This window comes from Panthera leo, chromosome B4, assembly GCF_018350215.1.
Source record: "Panthera leo isolate Ple1 chromosome B4, P.leo_Ple1_pat1.1, whole genome shotgun sequence".
NCBI classification, from domain to species: domain Eukaryota; kingdom Metazoa; phylum Chordata; class Mammalia; order Carnivora; family Felidae; genus Panthera; species Panthera leo.
Window position 1 is genome coordinate 18593868 of NC_056685.1, and position 25733 is coordinate 18619600.

Sequence of the window (25733 nt, forward strand, 5' to 3'; positions counted from 1 at the left end):
CAGAGTCTGTGAAAAGTCTGCTTCTTCCTGCAGGTGAAGAACCGAGTCTTCAAGCTACCCGTCTGTGCTTGTTTGCATCTGAGCTTTCTGTTGTAAAAGCCTCCTATGTCTTATCATCTTCCTGCAGCACTTGCTGCAATGATCGCAGCATGTTCAGGAATACTTTAAAAGTTATTGAAGTATAAAGAATAGAACGTCAATTCCCTGATAACAAGCTTTAGGAAGCATGTTCAACTTGCTAACTTTGGGGCAACCAGTACAGTATTGTGGATAGAACAATATTATTTATTATAATCGCTGCATTGTTTTCAGCATAGCCTGTTCCAATAATTTCCTTTGCGCAATGAATTTCACATAATGATAAAGCAAGCAGGAGATTACTACTCTTAAAAGTCGATTTTAACTTACCTGTATCTCCATGTTGCGAACAACTGCTTTAAAAAAATTTTTTTAACATTTATTTATGATTGAGAGACAGAGACAGACAGAGCATGAGCATGGGAGGGGCAGAGAGAGGGAGAGACACAGAATCCGAAGCAGGCTCCAGGCTCTGAGCCGTCAGCACAGAGTCCAACGCGGGACTCAAACTCACAAACCGCAAGATCACGACCTGAGCCGAAGTCAGACGCGTTACCGACTGAGCCACCCAGACACCCTGGGAAGAACTACTTGCAAACTGACAGTTTGTGGTCATTTATATTCCTATATTGTTGACATTCCATAAACATTGCCTGCATATCAGAAGCTATTCAAAATCTGCTTAGATAACAGCCAAAATGAATCTAAGAAGATGGCACTTTAATATATATAGTTAAGTGATACTGAAAACTCCCACAAGAATTGAGTAGAAGACCCTGGCAGGGTGTGAACCTAATTCAAGTTCCAGTTCAGTGCTCACGTCCTTTGAGAAGTCTTCAGAAACCATGAGTTTGCGTGAGGTGCCCCTCACCTGCATTTCTCAGACGTCCTGGGCAAACCTCCATCAGCAGCAGCTACCATAGGTCTTATGGACACTTGCTGGTTTGTTTCCTTTTCTAGGCTGTGGCTTTATTAAGGCCGATTGGCCTTCGTATCTCCAGAATAAGAATGTACCTTGTACTACAGAAAAACGGATGGATGCATGAATGAATGATTACCTTCCAAACGAAGGACTCATGACTAGATTTGTCTGAGAAGGAAGGGTTTCCGAGGATGAAGGAATCTGAGTGCTGAAGCCAGGAGAGTCAGAGGAAAGCCAGGAGAGTTAGCCGCCCCAGACAGATTCTGAATCGAATTCTCAACTGTAATAATGTACTTGTAAATGAAGATTCGGGACACTAGCTGAGAAACCTATTTCCCACCAATCATTTCATTATTTTTTAAAAAAACATTTTTGGTAAAAATATACAAATATTTATGTGCATATATTTATATTATAAATTTGTATTTATAGTACATATATATAAATACATACATATATATATAAACAAGCAATTTTGGCAATCAAAACACACACACAAGTTGCAAATTGCTTTATATTAATACTTCCATTTTATTGAAGTATTCCTCTGGCAGACGTTGTGCCAAGGAATTAGCAAATGTATTTAGCTCATACTACATTTTTTACAATGGAGGAAACTGAGGCTTACAGGAGCTAGGTTATTTGTACAGGGTCTCATAGCTCTTACGAGTTATGAGTGAGGTTAATTCATACTTAAGGTTAAGCATGAATTGACACTAGATCTGTGTGACTCCCAGCCTGCAGTCGTGACACCTCCAAGTTAATCTTCATTGCTTCCTGAAAAGTAGTGGACATACTCCCGAAAAGTACATATTTTTATAATTGAGCCTGCAAGAAAATTGCCTGGTTTTGAAATTGGCATAAAAAGAATGCGGAAGAGAATCAAGCAAAAGCAAAAGGCTTTTGTATATTATTGAAAGCATAGGTTTTTTTAAAAGATTAATGGAAAAAGGAAAGGTGGCGATGCATATAAATAAGGAAGGAAGTCCTCAAAGAACACTACTTTAAAAACTACAAGTTTTCTACATGTGACCATTTGGTGTTCTGCTGAATACCAAACACTGGTTTAAAATCTCGGATTTATTTTTACTTCTTCAGCAACCCACTTATATACATATCAAAACCTGCTTAATTAATTGCTTTACCTATGGCTCATTGCACTTTTGTTCAATTTAATTTCCCCACTGCATTTTATTAATTTCTCCTTAGACCTGTGAGCCTCAAAACTTTGCTTTTGCTGCCCGGAAGTCTTTTCCCCAGACTTTGGAGCTTTTATTAACAAGTTCAATAAAACAAGAGAAGCCTTATCCTAAGCAGCACAAAAAGTGCCTCTCAGATTTTTTTCTTCCATCCTTTTTACTTTCTCATTTGTGCTCATTTACCCCTGAATGATAATCAGTTGGTGGTGATTATTGAACTCTCCAGTTGGGCTTTCTCTAAAAAGATAAGATAATTTTAATTGGTTTGTTTATTTCCTCTAATTCCTATTTTTCAGGAAGCAAAAACTAAGGCAAAATATTTGTAATGGCTTACCCCATGTCTGAAGGAATTTGAGTTATAAGAACATTTAATGAGATCCATAATCGAAACTATTTACACAGAATCGGTGGCCCATTACTTCTAGATAAGAATGCTTTTGTTTCTTCACTGAAAAATTGAGAGGACACGAATCAACCACTTTCAACTAATACCTTTTATTTTCACTCATTCAACAAAAATTTTTGAATGTGTCTTTGTTCAGGTTGCTGTCCTAAATTGTGAATTCAGTGATAAACAAGAGAAAATCACTTTGCTCACGGCGCTTACATTTTTAGTGTGATGAGAAAGAATGTAAACAAATGGGTGTGCAGAAAATAGAGTTGCTAGTGATGAGTTCTATGGCCAAAGAAATAAAACAGAACATTATAAGGGAAAATACAGCAAAACTCTTAATAACAGGAGTTTATTTGCTGGTATCATGCTAAGAAACCTCGCCTTTTTGAAGAGACCTTAGTTTCATTAGCCTTCATCATCCAAAAGTCTATTTTTTAGTTGAAAATATATTTTGGCTCTTAAAATATTCATTCACTCATTCATGCACTCATTCATGCACCTGGGTGGCTCAGTCGGTTGAGCGTCTGGCTTCGGCTCAAGTCACGATCTCAGTTGCTGAGTTCGAGCCCCACGTCGGGCTCTGTGCTGACAGCTCAGAGCCTGGAGCCTGCTTCAGATTCTGTGTCTTCCTCTGTCTCTGCTCCTCCCCTGCTCACACTTTGTCTCTCTCTCAAAAATAAATAAACATTAAAATTTTTTTTTTAAATTTACTGAATACCTTCTACACTAATCTAAACAACACGCACTAGTCTAAACACTGAGGTAGTTTGAACAGAAATCATGTATTAAAGCCAAAGCCCTCATAAAGGGTAGAGGTCAGCTTACTACGCGGGAAAACAAACAAATGAATAAGCAAAAAAATCAGTTGATGATGAGTAATCTGTTGAGCTTGAAAAAGCCAGTGGTTGCTGTGGACTGCATGACCAAGAAAGGCTTCTTGGAAGAAGTGACATTTAGATCTGATTGGGACCAACTACATATAGCAAGGTGAAAGCAAAGAGCATTTCAAGGGGACTGGCAAGCACAGTGGCCCTACCATGGGTTCAAGCTTAATCTGGTGAGGAAAGGAAGAAGCGCAGTGAGTTGGGAGCGTTGAGAGTTGAGCATGAAGGGAGAATGGGATCAAATGAGGTCAGGCAGGTTGCACAATACCAAGACATGGAAGGCTTTGTAAGCCAGGAAGGGTTTTATTCATTCTCAGGGTGATGGGAAGCCTTTAGATTTTAGAAGAACTTAAGCAGAGGAGTGATGTGGTTTCATTATATGTTAAAAATGAAACTCTGGGGTTTCCTGGCTGGCTCAGTGGGTAGAGCTTGCGACTCTTGATCTCAGGGCCATGAGTTTGAGTCCCATGTGTGGCATCCAGTTTACTTTAAAAAATTAAAAATGAAACTCTGGCTGTTCCAAGGAGAATAGTTATGTTTTTATGTGCTTGTGTGTGTGTGTGTGTGTGTGTGTGTGTGTGTGTGTGTGTGTGTGGAGAAAGATTGAAAAGGGAGAGAATAGTAGAGAGTGTGTGCAATAGTCTATAGAAGGGATGACAGCTGCTTAGACAAGGATGATAATTATGGGGATTGGGAAAGATGAATGGATTAGAAGTGAAGGAAGAAGGAACGATAAGAATCAAGGCTGCTTTGTAGACTTTTCTTTGAGTAATTTGGTGGATGCTGACATTCATTTTTTTTTTTTTTTCCTGAGAGAAGTAAGATGACACAAGAAATAGAGAGGTGGAGAGAAGTAAAGAGCTTATCTGGGGACAAGTTCAATTTGAGTTGTCTATCGGACTTCAAGTAGAAATGTTGAGTAGATGGGAATATAGAAAACAGAAATTTCAGTAAGAAGTTGTGGCTTGAGGTTCAGATTGGAGAATCTTTATCATAAAGATAGTATTTAAATTCATGGGGCTGAATGAGATCAACTGTGGAGAAAGTGTTTTTAGAAAAAAGAAGAGAGGGGCACCTGGGTGGCTCAGTCGGTTGAGTGTCCGACTTCGGCTCAGGTCATGATCTCGCGGTCCGTGAGTTCGAGCCCCGCGTCAGGCTCTGTGCTGACAGCTCAGAGCCTGGAGCCTGCTTCGGATTCTGTGTCTCCCTCTCTCTCTGACCCTCCCCCATTCATGCTCTGTCTCTCTCTGTCTCAAAAATAAATAAATGTTAAAAAAAAAATTTTTTAAAAAAAGAAAAAAGAAGAGATTCCAGGAGCTAGCCTCTGGCATAGTGTAATGAGGTCTGAGGTATGAAATATGCTAATTTTATCATATAAAATTATTTTACATGTTTGTTTGCATAGACAAAGAATACCTTGGAAAAAATACATAAGAGACTGATAATAATATTTGTTTCTAGTGAGCAGACACAGACATGAGAATAAGTATGATTTTTCATTATGTATTCTTGTGCATAATTAGAATTTTTGCCACACGGAGTTGAAGACAAAAAGGAGGAATCAACAAAGGAGAAATAAGAGAACGTAAATTGTTTCAAGGGTAGAAATGTAGTCTTACTCATGTTAATGTCTTCTACAGCACACCATGCCTGGACTAATACAACAATCCAACACATACAGTTGAACTGATCGTGAAGATGATCAAGGCCAGGAATTTCCACTTTCATGAAAATTCTAATTGGTCACTTTGGCTGTTTCATCCATTGGCTTTTTTCAGTATCAACCAAATAGTTCTAGAAAGAACTAAGCTGATGCCTGGCCTAAAGTGTCAACATTTATAATCAAGCATGTTGCATACTGGGGAGTTAGTCTCTTGGTGTCTCACTTTTCCAGAATTTTCCACATTTTATTAGCTCCAATTGAAGTCATAAGACTACTGGTAAAAATTGGAGAATGAATACTCTCCGTGACTCCATCCATCAAAAGAATGAATAGAATAGGTAAATCCCCACTAATGGTAAAGGCATGTGTCTCCTGAATAGTAGTATCACATATTTACTTAAGAAGATGTATAAGATGAGGAAAAATAGTTTTGCATAACTGCTCTATATTTATCTTGACCTGTTATTTCTACTGCATTTCCTTAAACACGATGGCACTGGCTGTTATTTTCTACTGAATGAACTGGATGTCTTTTCAGTAACAAAACGAGAAGTAGAAAAATGTATCACATGTACTAGGCTTCAAAAATTGTGAAGTGTATCCAGTCAGAAATAGTCGCGAATAATTCACTAATGATATAAAATGTATTATCAATCTAAATTAATTAAGGATGAAAAATCCTTTTTACATAGGCACAGCTAATTTTTTGAAGGTAGAATGTACTCATTATCATCTGTTCATTTAGCTTACAGGGCATCTATTCAGGGCGTGCCTGGTCATTTGAGCATCTGACTTCAGCTCAGGTCATGATCTCGCAGTTGTGAGTTTGAACCCCACATCGAGCTCTATGCTGACAGCTCAGACCCTGCTTTAGATTTTGTGTCTCCCTCTCTCTCTCTCAAAAATAAATAAACATTATTAAATTTTTTAAAAAATATATTCCGAGTTAATGAAAGAGATGTTGATAAAAGAAAAGAAGTTTTTAGAGAAGTACAGAATATAAAATAAATCAGATTTTGGAACATTGTTAGCTTGTTAAAATCATCGGATCATCTTTGCTGAATTTTTTTAAAATTACGCTATCAAAGTAGAGATTCACTGTTCTAAAAGAACTTATGGTGTTTCTAGAAATTCCATACAGCCAAGATAATTGTTTTAGGTGTGCAGCGCTTATGAGAGATTAATTGAATTTTGAATTTATTTTAGTGCAATTTATAATCCTTTCAAATCTAAATAAAGAATCTTCATGTTTCAATTAATGAGCTTGTTCTGAAATGCGACATAAACAAAGTTGTGTTTAAGAATACAAGATTAAAGCCTGTTTTTTTTCTTTTTGAGCATTCCAAGTCTAGATTTAACAAAAGTGTGCTAATTCTTTTTGTGTGAATTAATTATAACAGTATAACGAGCTATGGTGTTATTTTATCCATTACATGAAAGCAAAAATTCTGATATAGAGAATAATTTTGAAAAAATCCATAAGAAACTAGTTACAGTTGACCTTTGGGGAAACTGCCATAAATTGGAAATTGGTAGAAAGAGAAAATATTGCCATTTCATCATATTTTCTCTTGTAGCATTTGAATTTTTATCACGCATACATAGTATCTACACTGAATCAATCAGTAAACAAGCAAATATATATTTTTAAAACAAAGAAAGGAAATGTATATATTAAAGTAGATTAGGAAATTTTGGATACTCTCTCAGAAAACTCTGAAGTTAAAGAACATTTCACAAGCAGAAAATTAACAATTCTGAATACATAGACTGCATTTCTTTCCTCTGGAGAAATGGTGTTGATTCGTCAGCCTTTTGGATATAAACTGCATGTAATTCTATTTTTTTTTTTTTTTTAAGTCTTGAACTGTAGTTTTATCTATCTTTTCATCTATCTGTCAATCATCTAGTTTGCATTTTGGCCTCTGTCTCCTTTTTGCCACTGGCCATCTGCCAGTCTTTGAAGCTGGTTGTGAATACAGAGTAGGAACCAGCTTTCTTTTTTCCAGACTCGAAAGCAACAGGTGCTGTGTCTCCTGATTCCCAAGTCCCACCTGAAATCTCAAGGCATTCTTTTTAGCTGTCTTTGATTTTCCAGGCAGTGAATGCTGTGTTTGCTTTCCATCTGAGCACCACTTGGCAAGCTACAAATAAAATCTGTAGAATTATTTAGTATCACATCTGTTTATAGCTGCTTTTTCAAGAGTATCCAAGTGATTTTCAAGTTTTGCTTATGTGCTAACTGACTGTGGCAACTGCATTTTATACGGTCATAATTTGGAAAACTATTAACGTCAACACATGCGAGCTAAAAACATGTATGGAGTATCCAAAAAGGGAGCATTTTAGTGCTAAATTATATATTCCATTCCCTTAGCTTGCTTGCACTAATATAATAACAAGTTCCCCTGGAAATAATTAGAAATTAATTGTCCAAGAATGAGATTGATTTTGTTCAATTTTGTTTTTTAAAAACAGTAGGTGTTGAATTATTATGACAAAAATATGATGCATAAAGGACGAGGAAATAAAAATTTTAAAGCAAAACACAAAGTTCACAGTTAGCTTCTGTTAAAAAGAATTGACATGACTGCTGAGTATCAAGGAGCCTTAGATTAACATTCATGTTGAAAAGACTGATATGGTAAAAGAGAAAACTTTTAATTAGTAGTTTATGGTTTAATTGTTTTGTTTTGCTAGGAATCTAATGTGAAAATATACAAGGACATTCAAAATACAATGTTCATACTCAAGCTAGCTCTTTAAAGACTTATGTAAGAAAATGATTGAAATGTCATGGCGATAGTTTCTGATTTTTTGCTTTCTGCTAAAATCTAATCCCGAGAAAAGCTGAAATATAACTATGTCATATTTCTAGATACAAACATACTCCTTTACTTAAGATTTTTATGAAATTGTCTAAATGTTAAAAGAGTTGATTTACTATCAAGTCCTGAGTCAGAGATCCAAGTTTACCCTGCCCAGAGTTTTGAAGGAAATTTTATGATAAGAATGCTATCATTGGTGGAAAAGTGCACGAAATCCAGTAAATCAGTCGTGTGTGTAATAATCTTGTTAGTTCTTTAGTTCTAAGAACATCTAGGTAATGCTGTTCTAGAGATGTATCTTTTCATATGATTTCAGGGCAGTCTGACTGAGCTGCTATCCATTATTAGGGAAAACAAAGAAGAAAGTATTTCAGGATAAAATAAGATTTATTGGTTAAACAAGATTAGCATTCAAAATTTCCTTCTCTGGGATACCATAGAGAGATTTGCCAATTCTGGATTAGCGAGACCCATTTTTTCCTCTTTCCTAGAGTCACTTTCTCTTTCCTCTCAGCTCTAGAATATTTCCTTCAATGACAATTCATAGTCAAGGAGGAATGATTCTCTCCATGAATCGTGACCTTGGCTGCAACGATTTCTAATGATAGGTTGTCCTAAAGTACAGATTTTACTTTCCTAAAATAGCGTCTCCGACCACCAGAGAAGACCTCTGTTTTGACCTGTGCCCTGATCAGAATTCACCTCTCCGTCCCCTGCACTTCATCAGCACATGGGTTTATTTTATCCTTACCCAGATTTGCTGCCGCTGCTGCTGCTGAATCCCATGAGCTTTGAAAGAAAGGACACAGGGTTTGTTTTAAGGGTGAGAATGCCTTACATCTGGAGGTGCTTAACGTAATTACGATAGCTACCTTTTATTTGGTATTTACCCTGTGTCAGGCATCACAGGAAAGCCTTCATTTCCCCTAAAGTCTTTTAATTCTTTTATCTCATCCAGCCCCTGCAATCACATCCGGAGGTAAGTGTTCGGTTCCCTGTTTCATAGATTAAGTAAATGAGAAATTAGGAACATTGAGGAGCTGAGCCAAGGTCACAAAACTAATAACTTGGTGGTCACGAAACTAATAACTTGGTGGAGCCAGGATTTAAAATGAAAAACTTGTGAAGGACGGAAGCTTGTAGGGATGAAGAAAAAATAAATAAATGCTAGGGCTGGAATTTCTTCTGTAGGGTTCTATGCCTAGTGTTAGCACATGCAGCTTTGTCAAGTAATCCAAAGCAGATGGCCACCAGGACAGGGGAAGAAGCCCTTCCCTTGCCTACCAAAAGGGTCTTAATAGCTTATTTACACTAAAGTCTTTCAACACTTACTTGAATAGTTTGTTGCAACAGATACATACAAACGTTCCTTTAACAAGTATTGAGGTTATATTTGCGCAAAGTGCACGATTGGCAAGATAAAGTCCTCAGAAAAAATAAGTAAATAAAAACCATGAATTAGGAGAAGGTAATAAAATTAGCACACAGAGTTCCAATGTGGAAAAAAAAAACCAAAAGATTTGTGAGTAATCCTTTAAAACTGCATACAGCAAAAATGGTGTATAAAGTGTTCATTTCTTATAGGAAAATCGGTCCTGTATCGCTTTTTTTCCGTGCCAAGTTTTATACTCCTATATCAAAGATGGAGTATAAATATAAAGTGTTAATATAAAGGGGTGTGCTCAGACTCATGCACTCAGTCTACGAAAAGAGGCAGTAATCCTCGATGCCATATTTCAAAAGCATGGGCATAAAATATTTCAGAGACTTAAATTTCAGTATACAAACATAAACTTAGATTGTCTAAAACAACAAAATGAGCAAAGATACCCACACGACAGAGAGAAATTACAAGAAGTCTTGACTGAAAAGGCTGATCGTAGTCGAACACAAAATTTGTAAATAAGAGAGGTCCGTGAAGTGTGACCATCAGGTACATTTCCAAATAACGACATACCCACTTTTCTCAGGACAGACGGGCTACGCCTGTTGACCCCATGCACCATTTCTTTCTCCCTCCCTCTCTCAAAAGCGTAGCTGTTGTCCCATAAATCGTATGGTCAGCCTACCTAACACCAAGCTCTAGGAGTCCTTGTGGCTGCATTTGTATAGTCAGGACATGAGGCAGAGATGGAATTCCTACATTAGTTCAATTATTCTCCATAAATAATTAATTATTCTCCATAAATAATTAATTATTCTCCATAAAGGAATTCCTGTGACAGAGACCAAATGGCCTGCAAGCCTGAGGTATTTATTATCTGGCCTTTAACAGGAGAGGTTTGCCAGATAAATGGAGGACATACTACAAATACGTTTAATGAAAAAAAAAGTAAACTATGTATTCCTAATACATTGCTTTGGAAGAAAGTATTGACTATCTGGTCATATAACTGAAGTAACAGCGACACTGAGATAAATGAGATAATTCTAATGATTATCACCTAAGGAAACACGGGCAGGAAATAAAGGACCAGGTCAAACTAACATCCTAGTGTTTTAAAATGAATACTAAAAAAGATTTTTAAGACATTGAATTGGGGCGCCTGGGTGGCTCAGTCGGTTAAGCATCCGACCTCAGCTCAGGTCATGGTCTCACAGTTCGTGGGTTCGAGCCCCACATCAGGCTCTGTGCTGACAGCTCAGAGCCTGGAACCTGTTTTGGATTCTGTCTCCCTCTCTCTCTGCCCCTCCCCCACTTGTGCTGTGTCTCCCTCTGTCTCAAAAATAAATAAACATAAAAAAAAATTTTTTAAAGACATTGAATTGATGGGTCTGTGATCTGGAAGAAGAAGATGAAGATTCAGGTCTAGATATCCATTCTGTGTATGTTTGCATAGCTTTTGCCATAAATATTTTTTATCGGGCTTAAAGGGGTGTGCTCTGAAATACTGTCACTTTCATTAAAAGCAAATCTGAAGGAGAAAAAACTACGTATCCAAGAATATTTCTGTTAACATAAGGTGACACTAACTGTATTTTATGAAGCAGAAAATTGCTTCACACCCAAATTCTTAAAATCCTTCTTTTTTTTGCTGCCTTTAATAAGACATAGAACATTTGTACACATGAGCTGCATAAAACTCTAATAGAATTAGCATTTAGTAATTTGATATTTTATATGCCTGGCAAATCTGATGTAGAATAAGGCAAGGAAATAAGGAAGCAGCACACTGTTTTATGACTGGAATCATTCCCTAAAGTGAAATGAATTTACTAATACGTTGTTGGTAATCTAGAAGGACCAAGTGCAATCTTAGAAACAGACCTTTCCAGGTGAGCTCACAGATTTATAATGAGGAGAGAATAAAAAATTTTAAAAGAAAACAAAGTTCTATATTCTAAAAGCCTCTGCTTAACATATACATAGTATTTTATATAACATATATATACATACATCTTTCAAAATTCTCTCACATGTACTTTTTTTCACATGTATTTTTAAAATAATAAGAAAACCCATCTTGTATAATATTGCGGCAAACCCTAGAAGTATTCAAGTGTTTCCACCAAAATCAATTTACTTTTACTTGGAATAATCACACTTAAGACTTTAGAGGATGATACTGAATTTACCATGAGCTGAATATACGAATGGAGAAATATAATGTTCTTTAACCAAAATAAATAGATGAAATGGAACAATGACACTTTTCAAGGTTGACTGATTAATATAAATTAATGAATTTGGACCACTACAGGTGTATAAAAGCTATTCTAATTTAGCTCAGATCCTGGAAAAGTTATCTCACAAATATAATATTTTTTGAAGAGTAAAAGTGCATTATCCAAAAATCATTAAACAAATCCTTTTAAGAAACAGTGTTCTGCTGGTCATTATAAGACTCACTCAGGCACTATCATCTGATATTATAATGCCTTAAATTACATCTTCTAGAGGCATACAGAGAGAAAAAGAAAAAAATTGCTTCTCTGGAGTTCCTGTCAATGTTATGTTATCATATTTTACATGAGCTCACAGTACTTGTCTGAAAGATTTAATTACATTGTAAAATACAGTGATAACGAGCCTAGATTAATTAATGGGGTGAGGTATACAAATGATTAAATAAAATTATTTTCAACCTTTTTCTTCTCAAGCAGGAGAAACAGTTTTGAAAAATGAAACTCCAAATACAAAACAGATAAAATTATATCTGGTAGAGGTTTCACAGCCATGCCTTCCCAACTCCTTCTCACCCATGACATCAGACAGTGCAGCCCTCTCCAACACTGAACCCTGGACTCTTGAGCAGAACTTGAAAATCTGTGATTAATGCAGGTTTTCCTACTTAGAAATGCTAACCTTCCTAATGCAACCGTTCTTTCTACAGGTCGTTTGCAAGGACCCAAATCCACTGTGATTAGAAACACTTTATCTCTTATGCAATGAAAGAGAGAGAGAGAATATGAGAGAGAGAAGGGCATTTATTTGGATCAGTTTATTGGTTACTCTTTCTGAAGAAGTGGTGACAAACAGAATGGTCTCTTGTATCCGTTATAGTCCTTTCCTAAGCGTTTATGGTTCAGAACGAGGGTAAAGTTCATGCTATGGTTCTGAGAAAGTAGAAATACCACCTTTATCCCACCTCTCTGCAAATGTTAGCATCCTAAGTAAAATTCTGAAGCTATTTATATATCAAAAGTTAAATTAGGATAAAGACCTTTTTTTTCTTTCATTCTTTTTTTTTTAATGAGTCAATTGGCTCATCAATGGGATTTCTAGTTCCTGGCCAGAGTCTAACTTTGCTATCTTGCCAGAACATGGGTGACTTGATCCATGCATCGTTGATGTTCCTAAGGAAGACAGACAACTCTGAAAGACCAGGAGGCCATTAATCTGAGCACCATGGAATAAAAATTTGTTGGCGAAAGGATAGCATTTTACAGAAGCACAGCACGCCTAAGCCCCCAAGACTTTATGTTCCTTTTCCCGAGCCAACAACAAAGTAAAAGTCACTGCTCTTTCTGTCCACCTTTATGCATTTGAAAGTGCCATTTAAGTATAACATTTGGTATGAAGTCAAGAAGATTTTTAAAAGGGCGTGAAAAATTGGAATCCTTGAAACATCCAGGAGTTTTATTTGTGACTATTGGCTTCAGTGGCTCGCAGCCAGGAGGAGCAAGCTTTTTTTCTTTCCCTCAAGATTCAGCTCTCACTTCTGTTGCACCAAGATAGCAAAGTTGAATGTTTGGCAAGGAATTTTAAATTCTGAAAAAATTCATGCATCCTGAAGGGATTTCTCCTCTTTTTTTTTTTAAGAAGCTAAAAAAGAAGTGGCTAAAGAAGCTGGGTCAGGACTTGGAGAATATCCTATAGATTTTCAATTATATGTTAGATTACAGGGTCTTTTTTTCTTTCCCAATAAGCACTTTTGACCAGGGCTAGGTTCCATGGAGGGTAAAAAAAAGCATAAAATAGCTTACGTTTTTTAGGCACCTGCTGTGTCACACACCAGAAGAGCTTCATCCATATTATCCCATTTAATTCTCGCTGAAACACAAGGAAGGTTGATTTTACAGAAACCAAATCTCTGGTAACTACTTGCCATGGCTCACAGTCAAGGTCAGAGTCAAGCCCTGAACCCAGTTTTGTGTATGCGGTTCTAAAACTCGTGCTCTTCCCACGAAATAACATAACCATAACTTTTTGCAGTATTCAAATGCAAGTCGTTGTGAGGAGGATTGCCAGGTTAGGGTGAGTACCTGACAGTGTGTGAAAACACGTCAACTATTAACTTGCTCCGACACTGTTGGTGACCTCGACTTTCCTCCCCTGTTTTTCCCCATTATAGCCATTTTAAATGAAACAATGTTGCTGCGGTTTTTTTCGGGCAGTGTCTCAGCCCGTTGAAAATGATTAATCAAGTTATCAATTATTAATATTCAGGTCGAGAGGCTCCATTGCTCTTAGCGCCAGGATTCAGAAAGAGAGTTTAGTAAGGCAAAGGAAGTTCTCGTTTCTAATGTCATACAATGTGCTGTGCTCCCAGTTTTTTGGGGAAGTGCTAGTATGATGTCCAGATACAAGATCCCAAAGCTGCACATTTAGTTGGGTGGAATATACCATTGTTTTTTTAAATGGAATGCGTACATTCTAAAAGCTGTAAAATTATTGATTTCACGGTTGGAAATAACTACCAAGAAATACAATCTCTCTTTTCTAAAATAAAAATCACATGACATCTTATTCGTGCATATGTCATTTGAGGAAACAAATTGAAACTATTTGTCTTAATAGCCTTCCTTCAATTACCATTTCCCAGCCTCAGATTATCATTTATCTTCTTTAAAGAGTGATGGTATTTCCAAAGGAGTTGAAAATCTTTCATAAATAAGGAGCCAAACTGTCAAAACGTGTTTTTGGCCAGACTCAGATTAATTGCCAGAGCCGTATTTAAGATCAATCAATGAAGAAATATCGCCTTCATGGTGCTGGGATAACAAGTTTGATCTTAAACGTCAATAACCCCTGGTAAACTGAAGACTTCATCTTTAACTGTGTAACCTTTACTGGATAACAAATGTGTCATCAGGCAAGGTGCTCCAACCTTGATTGCGCTTGGGAAAAGGAACCAGGCACTTCCCTCAGGAGGCAGCATGGGTGAGATCTCATAGAAGGGAAAACACCAAGGAAACCCCACTGGCTACTCTCGTCTTCAAATCCTAGAGCAGGCTTCTGAAACTGACCATGTGGACAGATGCTCTAGGACTATCGATGTCTGCTTTCATTTAGTAATATGTACTAATCCCAGGGTTTTAAAAAGAGGAATACCTCCAGTAGCCTGCAATTTCCACCCCACTTAGAAAGTTGACCCATTTAACTCTACACATTTAACCCTAAGATACCCTTTGGGTTTTAGCGGATTTTGTCATTCTTCAGTAAAAGCATTACTTTTAAACTTTCCAAAATTATGATGTATATTGCTTTGTATCTCTAATGAGGGTTGTTATGAGTCTCGGCCGTTTACTAATTCTTCTGTAATCTGGTGGCTGCCTTGTTTTTGCCTCTTAATCAAGCTACAAGTTGACTTCTCATTTTACTTTGCAGTTCTATAGGAAACACACAAAGCAGGAAGCAATTTACGATTTGAGAGTCTCCCAAAGCTTCACTTTCTAGCGTACTAACTTCTCCTTGCCTCTTCAACGGCACAGTGCATTGTTGATTAGAAGTGGTGAGAGTAACCGTTTTGTGTTGTTTCTGATCTTGAGAAGAAAGCATTCAGGCTTTCATCATTATGTGTGATGTTAGCTATAGATTATTCATAGATACTCTGTACTATTTAGGAGTACAGAATTTTAGAACCCAAGAATCAAAACCCCCAGAATTAAAATAATGAAAACATAGCCAAATAATAAATTTATTCCATAGTTCAAAGATATATATTAATGCTGTTAAGAGCGCTAGTAGCAAAAATCACTTGCTCATCTTGGAAAATGATGGGAAAAATATTTGATAAAATCCAACATTTCTTTCCTAAGTAAAAAAACAGACTGACATAGAAGGATGAGTATTAATACAATAATAAATATTATTTCACAACCATGAAAAAAATATACTGAACATTGAAGCCCAGAGACATTCCAGTTCAGATAAAGAAGAAAGCAAAGATGTGACTGTTACTATTTTGTAATAGAACTCTGTATTTCTGGTTAACGCACAGAGAAAAGAAACATAAATATAAGACACGGCTATTGGAAAGGGGAAGCAACATCATTATCTGTAAATAAAGGTACCAGTTACACAATAAGTACACAGAAATCAATAACTTTCCATGTCAGAAATAACCATTTAGAAAATGCAATGATTAAAGCCCTTTAACAGTAGCAAAATTAGATAAAATAATTACTAACAAATTTAATATGTAGTCCCTATATAAGGAAAAAAAAATAAGTTTGATGAGGCACTTAAAAGAACACCTGAAAAAACATTTTAATGGATGGAAAGCTAGAATGTAGTAAGATGTCACTTATTTCCATATTCTTCCAAATTCACAATAGGACTGTTATTTGGAATATGAGACTGTGATTGTAAAAATCACAGAGAAGAATAAATGAGTGAAACTACTCAAGAAATAATATAAATAAGATCAGTGATGGAACAGTTACACTATTAGGTGTTAATCATGATATAAAACCATAATGATGAAATCATTATAGGAATTGTACAAGAAAGAACAAAGCAATCGATGGAAAGGTATACCATTTCAGAAGTAGACATTAGCATATGAGTTTATTATGTGAGAAAATGTGCAGTTCCAAACAATGGCTAAAGATCTAGTCAACAAATGATCCTGGGACTCTCAGCCACCTGTATTAATAAAATTTGTATATTTGGATGTGGTTCTTTATACCATGTATCAAAATAAATTTAGAATAGATTAGAGAATTAAAACTAAGGAATGAAATAAATAATGGACTAACTAAAAGAGAGTATGGCAAACTTTACTTAATGCCAAGTCAAGTAGTAAGGCCTTTCTGACCCTAAAAGCAAAGAAAGAAACCTCGCAAGGAAAGGTTGAAAAGCAAACATTGCAATGTAAAAATACAAACTGTTTCCTGTAAAAAAAAATCATATTTAGAATAGGAAGGTGAATAACAGGCAATATATCTAACAGAGTTTACTGCTCTCAGTTCATAGAAATCCTGTAAAAAAAAAAAAAAAATGAATAACATAATCAAATAAAATAGGGAAAATAAATGAATATACTGTTCAAAAATTTAGAAATACATAGAGCCAGTAAACATGTTTTAAAAGTTTATCCTCACCTGTAATGGAAGAAATGCTCACTAAAGTAAGATATATCATTTTTAATTTATCAAATTGCAGAAAGGATGATGATGAATATTTTTATAAGGTTTAAAATGACATGGGTATTCTCATATGTAGGTTGAATAAATTTTTCATAAAGCCATATGATGGAGTATATGCTGTCATTAAAAATAAACTCTCAAGGGATATTTACAGACATGGAAAAATGCCCAGACTCTGTTATTACTGTGGAAAAGCAAGCTATCACATGTTATGATTCCAATTTGATTAATACATAGGTGTAAGTAAATATATATTCAATAAAGACTGGGTGGGAAATAAAATTAATGATAATTTAGCATTGGATAACACCTACTCTGCCACATGTATGAAAGACAAAATTATGGATATTAGATATCAGACAGGACTTGAACCCAGTTTTCCACCTGAAACTCCTCTACAAAACAAAATGTCTGCATTTTGCGGATCGCTATTCTTATTGGCATTGGATTATGATTCTGAGCTGCCCCTAATATCAAGAGCTTTCATGAAAGGACAACAAACTCCACATCCTTGCGTATTAGAATGATGTAAAATTTCATAATTTGCCTTACAATACTGTCTCTGTAATAGATTACTGTGTAGTTAGATTCATCTGTCATTCCCAGAGCTCTATGCAATGAGTGGTTCAGGCATGAGAATTCTGGAAAATTTTAAGATCAGGTTTCTCAATTTTAGGAGAAGTGGTTTTAGAAGTGAAATCATCCCTCTCATGCTTGAGGCAATTGGGAACGACAAGAATGACCCATATGGGATATAAAATATGATTTTTTTTACTATTTTTTAATTGAGAATAATTATTATAATCAACATTTTCAATTTTATGACCTAGTTTTCCAATTAAAGTTTTTATATTTCAAAATAAAATAATTTCCTCATCTCTTACAGCTCCATACTACCTATCACCTATTTTATCTAATGATAAAGTGTCTTATTAGTTATAACCATATAATTATAAGCTGAAATTATAAGCTGAAATGTTTCTGCTTTTTTAAAGCAACTTTCCATGTTTTGAGGCTGGAGGATCATTTTTTACACTTTTGAAGACTGTGGCAAGAAAATTTATTAAATATACAATTGAATTTTCCATTAAGATAGCACACTCTGTTAAATACACATAAAGCTGCAAGGACCCTTTAAATCATGAGACAGCTTGATGAGGCATTTGCTCTAGTTTTCAGATCTTTATTTTACAGATCCTTATTCTTATATAATAATCTAGAACAGAGGCCAGCAAACTACAGAAAATGGGCCAAATTTGACCCACTTCCTGTTTTTATAAATAAAGTTTTATTGGAACACAGCCACACCCATTCTTTAGGAATTTGTGGCTGCTTTTGAGCTACAAGGCAGAGGTAAGCTGGTAGAACAGAAACTGTATATAGCCTGCAAAGCCTAACATATTTACTCTCTGGTGCTTTTTCAAGAGAACATTCGCTGACTCCTGATCTAGAAACTGACTCCTAACCAAGTCTTAAGATTCTGTGAAGTTTCTTCCCTAAATTCTCTTTTGCAGATGTTTCATCTCCGTGGTGGAAAGGCACATGTTTAACTGTGCAGCAAGAGATGCGCTTCATTCTCAGCCTTTCTGTATACATTCTCACACTTACTCTATTTCCTTTGCCTGAATGTATTACCCTTGCAAAATGAGTCATATTTCTGAAACCCTTTCTATAGAACTGAGATGAATTAAAGATGAGATTTACACTTTAATCTCTTGATTGGTTACCAAGCCAGGAGAGTATTGTGTGTTTTCTAGGCTGCCTTATTTAATGGGGTTCACTTAACACGGTTCCTGGGTCCTTTGAAATCAGCACCCCATTGAAACTGTGTGGAGAATAGTACAATCAATTTGAAGTGCAGGTCTCTATCAATTTGTTTTAGAATTAAGTAACACTGAGAAGAGAGGAATAACTTGAAAATAAAAACATTGGAAACCCATCATAGTTAGGAGCTCAGACTTTATTGAAATCAATTTTTGAGGAATATTTGCAAAACCACGTCATCTCTATTTATAAATATTGGATAAAGATTTGACCCATGTTTGAGAGCAACTTAGATGTTCTCTCATAAGATTCTGTAATACTAATTCCCAAAGGTGATGATGAAGGACTTTAAGTATACAACACATTTCACATTGATGTGGGACACAGAATTAACTCCTACACATTTTCCAAAATGCTGACTCTAAAATGAGAATCTCACTTACTCATTTTCAACAGTTGTCGACCTTGCTGCATGTTTACTTCAAAAACATATAGGGGGATTAAAAACAGCTGATATTTGCTAAATGTTGACTATGTACCAAACACTACTTTTAGCCCATACATAACCTCCCTTACCTCATTTTACAGATGAGGAAACAAGCTTGGATAGGAAAAATAACTTGCCTAAGGTCTCACTCCTATTTTGTGCCCAAGCCACCACTCTAACTCAAGCAGTTTGACTCCAACCCCTCTTTGACCCATGTACCCCTGAAGTCTAAAAAGAACTAAAAGCAGCCAACTGGAGTGTAAGAATAGACACTAGTGTTTGATTTTGGGGGAGGGCCCTGAGAAAGGGTTGCTAACTCTTCTGAGTGGGAAAAAGAGATGCTTCTTAGAAGAGATAAGCTTAAGTTGAATTGGATTTACTAATTAGAGACAAAGAAGGTATTCCAGACATAAGTAATAACATGTTCAAAGGCAGAGCGATGAAAGAACACAGCACATTCAGGCAGGGGCACCAAGGGGCATGAGAACAGGGAGGATGGGCGGGAGGGTAAGAAGGTGCCTGCCATATCAACATTTCATACAGGAAGTCCACAGTTGTGAAATTTCAGTGTAGTAAGCATCACCTGGGGTGCTCATTTGCAATGAAAATTGCTGGACCCAAACTGCCAGAGAATCTTATTCTGCTACATTGAGGAATTTGCTTTCAACAGGAATTCCAGGTGATTCCAGGGTAGGAGAGAGCCTCTTTGCGAACACTGTTAAGAATGTCAGGAAATCAATACGCTGGAGCATGATATGGTTAATATCATTGGATTTTAGAAAAAACAACGCAGCGGCTCAGTGGAGAGAGGAAGGTGTTCTTAAAAGGGATATTTAGGTTTTGGGTTTTTTTTTTTAAGAATTCAGAGATAATGTAAGGGTGGTTTTCTTAGTGATTGTAACAAACACACACATGCCCACATACACATATAATATACCCTTTTGTTTATATAATTGCTTGTGGATGCAAACTACTAAGAAGTCAGCGTCCATTTGTGCTCATTTTTAAGGCACTGCAAGTTACAAAACTGCATGGGCTTTTCAAGTCAAATGTTTTTGTGTTTTGCCATTCTCAATCCTTCGTACCCTAGCAATTAGTAAACTGCAGATCAGTTAATAGGGAATCAATTGTGAATCAATGAATGAATTTCTTAACTGAATCGTATATTTTCAGTAGGACCTAATTTCACACAATATAACTGGGGGCTTAGTTAATAAATCAAGCAAAATGCAGTGTTCCTGTACTTTTCCTGGGATTAATTTAACAATTTAAAGGGCTACTTACTTAAGATGAAATTTCAGTTGACCTGTAACTTAAGATCTGGTAGTGCCTAGTTAATATATAAGGTAAAAGTTATTAATTCCCACTGGCTTTGAATACATCTAGAAGAGGTAAGTGAATACATTTTAAAAATTATCTATTCCATTTGCTTACTTATAGCTCTCAAAATGGCTTGTGATCAGGTGACTCCCAAAATATGTTTTTTTAGAAAATCAATAATCCCCATTGCAAAAGAGAATGTCAATACGCGTTTCAATATTTAAACAAACGTGAAAGAAAAAAGGACAAGAAGAACAGTCATCTAATTCATCTGGAATTAAACAGACTCCAAATGTCAAATCTCTTTGGGTAACCGGAGATGGCCTTGACCAACAAGGGATTCTCAAACTTGGGATGGCAGATCACACACTGATGTTTATTCCACACTTAAGCTTATTCAACACAGATGGTAGGCATAAAATAGCTGAGCTCTAATGGATCGTGTCTGGGCAAAATGATAGATACGGTCTTCTTTGTTGACAGAGATGTTTTCACATTCCACTTGAATTAAATTATGCTCATCCATGCCATGGTACATAATCTCTGGCAAGGATTCTTAGAAAAAGTCATCATGTGAACTCATCGCAAAGCAAGTGAAAAAAAAAGTTGCAGAATAGTACTATAAGAAAATATGACAAAAGTTGAATGCTGTCCATTTATTTTGAAAAATGTGTAAGTGTGTATGTTAATATTTATCAATAGGGATTCATATATATTATATATAAGTATATACATAGATATTGAAATTCAGGGGTTATGCAAATCCTTAATTTTAACAGACTAGCAAAAATACTTTGAATTTCTAATATGAAAAGAAATTATGTTTTAGATATACTAGGTATGATTTTATATGATACCAATCCTAGCTTTAAAATGTTCACAATCAAGTTTGGTAAATAATACATAAGCACATGAAATTTTATATAAAGGGGAAAAGTTAAATAATAAAAGTAAAATGTGATCACAGCAATTTTGAAGCTTTATCAGAATGGGCACCAGATAGTAATTTCTGGGTCTTAAAAAAAACAAATGGACAAAGCGGGCAGAAAATCATCCCAGTCAAGGAAGACAGTAGGAGTGAACAAAATCTTATTAACCCGGTGCTTGCTGAAATCGACCTTTTAGAGAAGACCTAATTGGAGTGTTTTTAGGAGTTCCCAAGAACATATTCAGGTCCACTGATTCAATGGAAGGACTCACAAAACTCTGAAGAGCTGTTATATTCAAGGTTCCCATTTGTTATAACAAAAGGATACAGATTAAAATCAATACAGGTGAAAGACACATAGGGCAGAGTCCACAAGAGACCAGGGACAAGCTTCTGGTTGTCTTCTCCCAGTGGAGTTGCACAGAAGGCACTTAATTCCCCCAGCAGCAATTTGTGAAAACACACGCCCAAGTGTTGCCAACCAAGAAAGCCTACCCATGCTTTGGTGTCGAGGGTTTTTACAGAGGTCGGTCACGCAGGTATGAATTTCTTTGTGACTATTCTCATCTCTAGTCTCTAGCCCCTCCACGAGGTCATGTTGATACAGCATGGCCCCAGTCTCCAGGTGAATCAAAACAGACACAAATCATATTGTTAGAATAAACTATCTTACATAATCCAAGACCCACGATATACAAAGACACTCTTATCAGGTGGGATATTCCAAGGGCTTAGAGGTTTTCTCCCAGGAGCCAGACAAGGGCCAGTTCTTTCTTTGGAATGTGAGAGTTTCAACACCCCAAACCTGCTGAGTTAATCCTTTACTGCACAGTAGAGAGTTTGCATGACTGTGGGTTTTAAATTTAAAAAAAAAAAAAATTTTTTAGAGAAAACAGATAAAAAGACCTGAAATCCTAAAAAATGATGCCTGCAAAAAACTTGTGTATAACCGTTGGTTTTGATGATGAGAAAAAGAAAATATGAGTGAGAAGAAAACTAACCTCATAGAATAGCAATTGGTTTTATCTTTGCTTGGGACCCAGGTGTCCTGCAGAGAGTAGTGGGCGTCAGTGGAGTAATTTGCTGCCATGAGTGACCCTAATTGCACAACTACCTGAGGAACGAGTCCTTACTCACCGCCCCGTACATACCTCCCTGCTACTCCAGTTAACAGTTCTATAGAAGAAAGTTCATGTTAATGCTAAACTGAAAATTGGAGAATTAACTAACTTGCCAATCTTTTTCTTTTAATTTCTGCCCCGCACTCCGCACCCCGTATTTTCTTTTCTGAACACTGCGTCCTCTCCAAAGATGTTCCAGTGGATTTGACCGCCATCGGCAGGACTGGGTGGACAGTGGATGCCCTGAAGAGGTACATGTGCTTTATAACCACAGGATTCCTGAGACCAAGCTGTCCTATAGGGTTGCTACATCTTAATGAAAATGGCATCTAATTTAACAAAGATATCCAGCAATTGTTGGGTCCTTAATATATGCCACACAGGGGGCTTATCTCTTTACATGTATTATCTCGATTGATTCTCCTACCCTTCCTGTGACAAGGGAGCTCCCTTCCTGGGAGCTGTTATTGCCCCCATATTACCAAGGGGAGAAGAGGGAGGGGTGAGGGAAGGGGGTGGGGAGGGAAGCCCTGAGGGAACAGAGTTAGGTGTGTGGCTAGGAAATAGAACCAGAATTTGAATCTCACAAGCAAAAGGCAGTTCTCTTAAACACTTGCAGCTTTTCTAAGATCTCGGAAGCCATTGTTCATCTTTTTTGCTCAAATAACAAAACCGATGGTCTGGAGGAAAAGACTGATTGCAGCAAATTGATGTAATATAAGTTAGAAATGGTATAACATGGAAACAGTAACTCCAAGGCAAGCCTGATAGAGACAGTGATGCAATGAAACGATTCAAGCAAGTGCATGCAATTGCAGAAACAGTTTTATCCTGTCCATAATTTTCTAGTGAATTGCATTTACATTGTCATTTCAGGTTATAAAGATATCCTATCAGGTTCACAAAGAAAAGTACTTGTTTTTTCTCCCTGTGTTAAGTGTTAGAGTGTGAATTTTGAATGAAGATTATTAGCAATTATACACGTTTTCTCATTCAGGAAAGCAAATCATGTCAAAGTGCTCTCTTTAAACTGTTAGGGGACCAATGGTTACTAAAGCCTTTTTTAAAAATTAAGGTTTTATAATGATGTCTTATAAATATCTTGAAACAAACATCTTTGAGAATATGCTTGAATTTTAAGTGCCGTATTGCCAACACAGCTTTCATCAACTCTTTGACATTCATTTGGGGGATTAGAGTGATATACACTAATCTATCTATTTCACTTCACTTACGGAACAACATCATTCAAAATGAAAGTAGATTCCTGGAGCCATAGTTGTATTTTCCAATTGATGTTTCTTTCATGTAGTCACATTTGCCTCCATGAAAACATGGCAGTTGAATAGCTGTAGTTGTGCAAAGATCAAAAGTGTAATTCAGGCATCTTACTTTTCTTGCCCACCATGAACCAAGGAAATAGGAAGAATCCATCTTATTTTAAACACCCCTGAACATATCCTAAGTATGTTCTGTGGAATGTGCTGAGCGCTGAAATTACAAAAATTTAAAAAATGACCCCCTATTCCCAAGTATCTCAGAGTCAAGTACATTTTTTAATATCCAGTGTTTCCTTTCAATTATGTAATTAAACTGTCATTTACATTATATTAATTACATACATTTAATTATGGTGAGCAATTCTAACCTTCTTTTACAGGTGAGTAAACAAAGCCACCAACTGCAGTCCATCTTCTGTGCCTAAAACTAGAGTTAAATCTTTCTGATCCTATGAGATAAATTTACTCCATAAGTACAAATCCTAATATGAGCACTTACTATGTACTGTTCTAAGCACCAATAATGTAAAAATGGAAGAAGTGTGTCCAACAGGTAGTTAGACCACTGAACCAAGGACTGCTTTTAGAGAATGACCTGGGTAGAGAGTAACTGTAAGCACATGGTCTTGTTAAGTAACATAAGAGAAGCCTTGCTTGAGGAGGAGATATTCAAGATGATGCCTGAAGGTTAATAGAGCTAAGAAGAGGAGTGGTGAGAGATGAGATTGGCGAGGTCAACAGACCCCCAAGTGTGACAAGTTGAAGGAGTTTAGGCTTTATGCTAAAGGCAAGGGAAGTATGGAGGGTCCTCAAAAAATTAAGAATAGAACTACCATGTGATCCAGCAATTTCACTTCTGGGTATTTATCCAAAGAAAATGGAAACACTAACTCAAAAAGATAATAGCACCCCATGCTCATTGCAGCATTATTTACAATAGCCAAGATATGGAAACAACCTAAGTGTCCATCAGTGGATGAATGGATAAAGAAAATGTGGCATATACGTATGAATACACACACACACACACACACACACACACACACACTGGAATATGATTTAGCCATAAAGAAAGAAGGAAATCTTGCCATCTGTGACAATATGGATGGACCTTGAGGGCATTATGCTAAGTGAAATAAGTCAAAAAAGGCAAATACTATATGATCTCACTTATATGTGGAATCAAACAAAACAAAAACCAAAGGAAAAAAAAACCATCGTGGATAGAAAACAGATTGATGGTTGAGTGGATGAAATTGGAGAAGGGGCCCAAAAGGTACAAACTTCCAGTTATAAAATAAATACACCCTGAGGAAGGCATGTACAGTATGCTGACTTCACTTAATAATACTCTATTGAGCGTTTGAAAATGCCAAGAGAATAAATCTTAAAAATTCTCATCACAGCAACAACAAAAGTTTGTAATTATATGTGGCAACAGATGTTAACTAGACTTATTGTGGTGATCATTTCACAACATATAGAAATATTAAATCATTATGGTGTACACCTGAAACTAATATAATGCTATATGTATATATTATACCTCCATTAAAAAATAATGGCAAGGGAAAGGATTTTAATCAGGCCTTTTTGGAAGAATCACCCTAGCTATGGGGCGAATGATAACTTGAAGCAGGAGGCCGATAAATTGACTGTAGCTATAACCCAGCCAAAGATGCTGATGATCTGGCCTAAATCAGTGGGAAGGGTCATGGTGACCACAGCTGGGGTGGTAGAAGGATCCGAAGGTGGTTGGGTGAATGGAAATGAGGACCGTGAACGTGTTTTAAAATTCTTGTTATCCTTTGCTTTTAGAATATCTTTTTAACATTTTATAACATTAATGTACCTTTGAAAAACAGTAAGAAAATGAATACCCAGGATCATGCTACCCAATTTATGAACTAGATTATCCGTGACTAGGAAGCTGGTTGTCTGTTCTGCTCCATTGCATCTGTGCCCTTCCCTATTAAAAATAAATAAAGCTATTTGGAATCTTTAACTTATCACTCAGAATTTTGTTTTATAACACTTATCCCTGTTGGTGC

At 36.3% G+C, this 25733-nt stretch overlaps 1 protein-coding gene across 2 annotated transcripts in view; it reads left to right on the forward strand.

Annotated features, from left to right (window-relative positions):
• Positions 1-25733, forward strand: part of PLXDC2 (plexin domain containing 2) — a 445479-nt gene that overhangs the window by 352051 nt on the left and 67695 nt on the right. For both annotated transcript variants that reach the window (XM_042945054.1, XM_042945053.1), the window contains exon 10: positions 22593-22653. In XM_042945054.1, coding sequence (XP_042800988.1) covers positions 22593-22653 — 61 coding nt within the window. The remainder of the gene's footprint in view (positions 1-22592; positions 22654-25733) is intronic.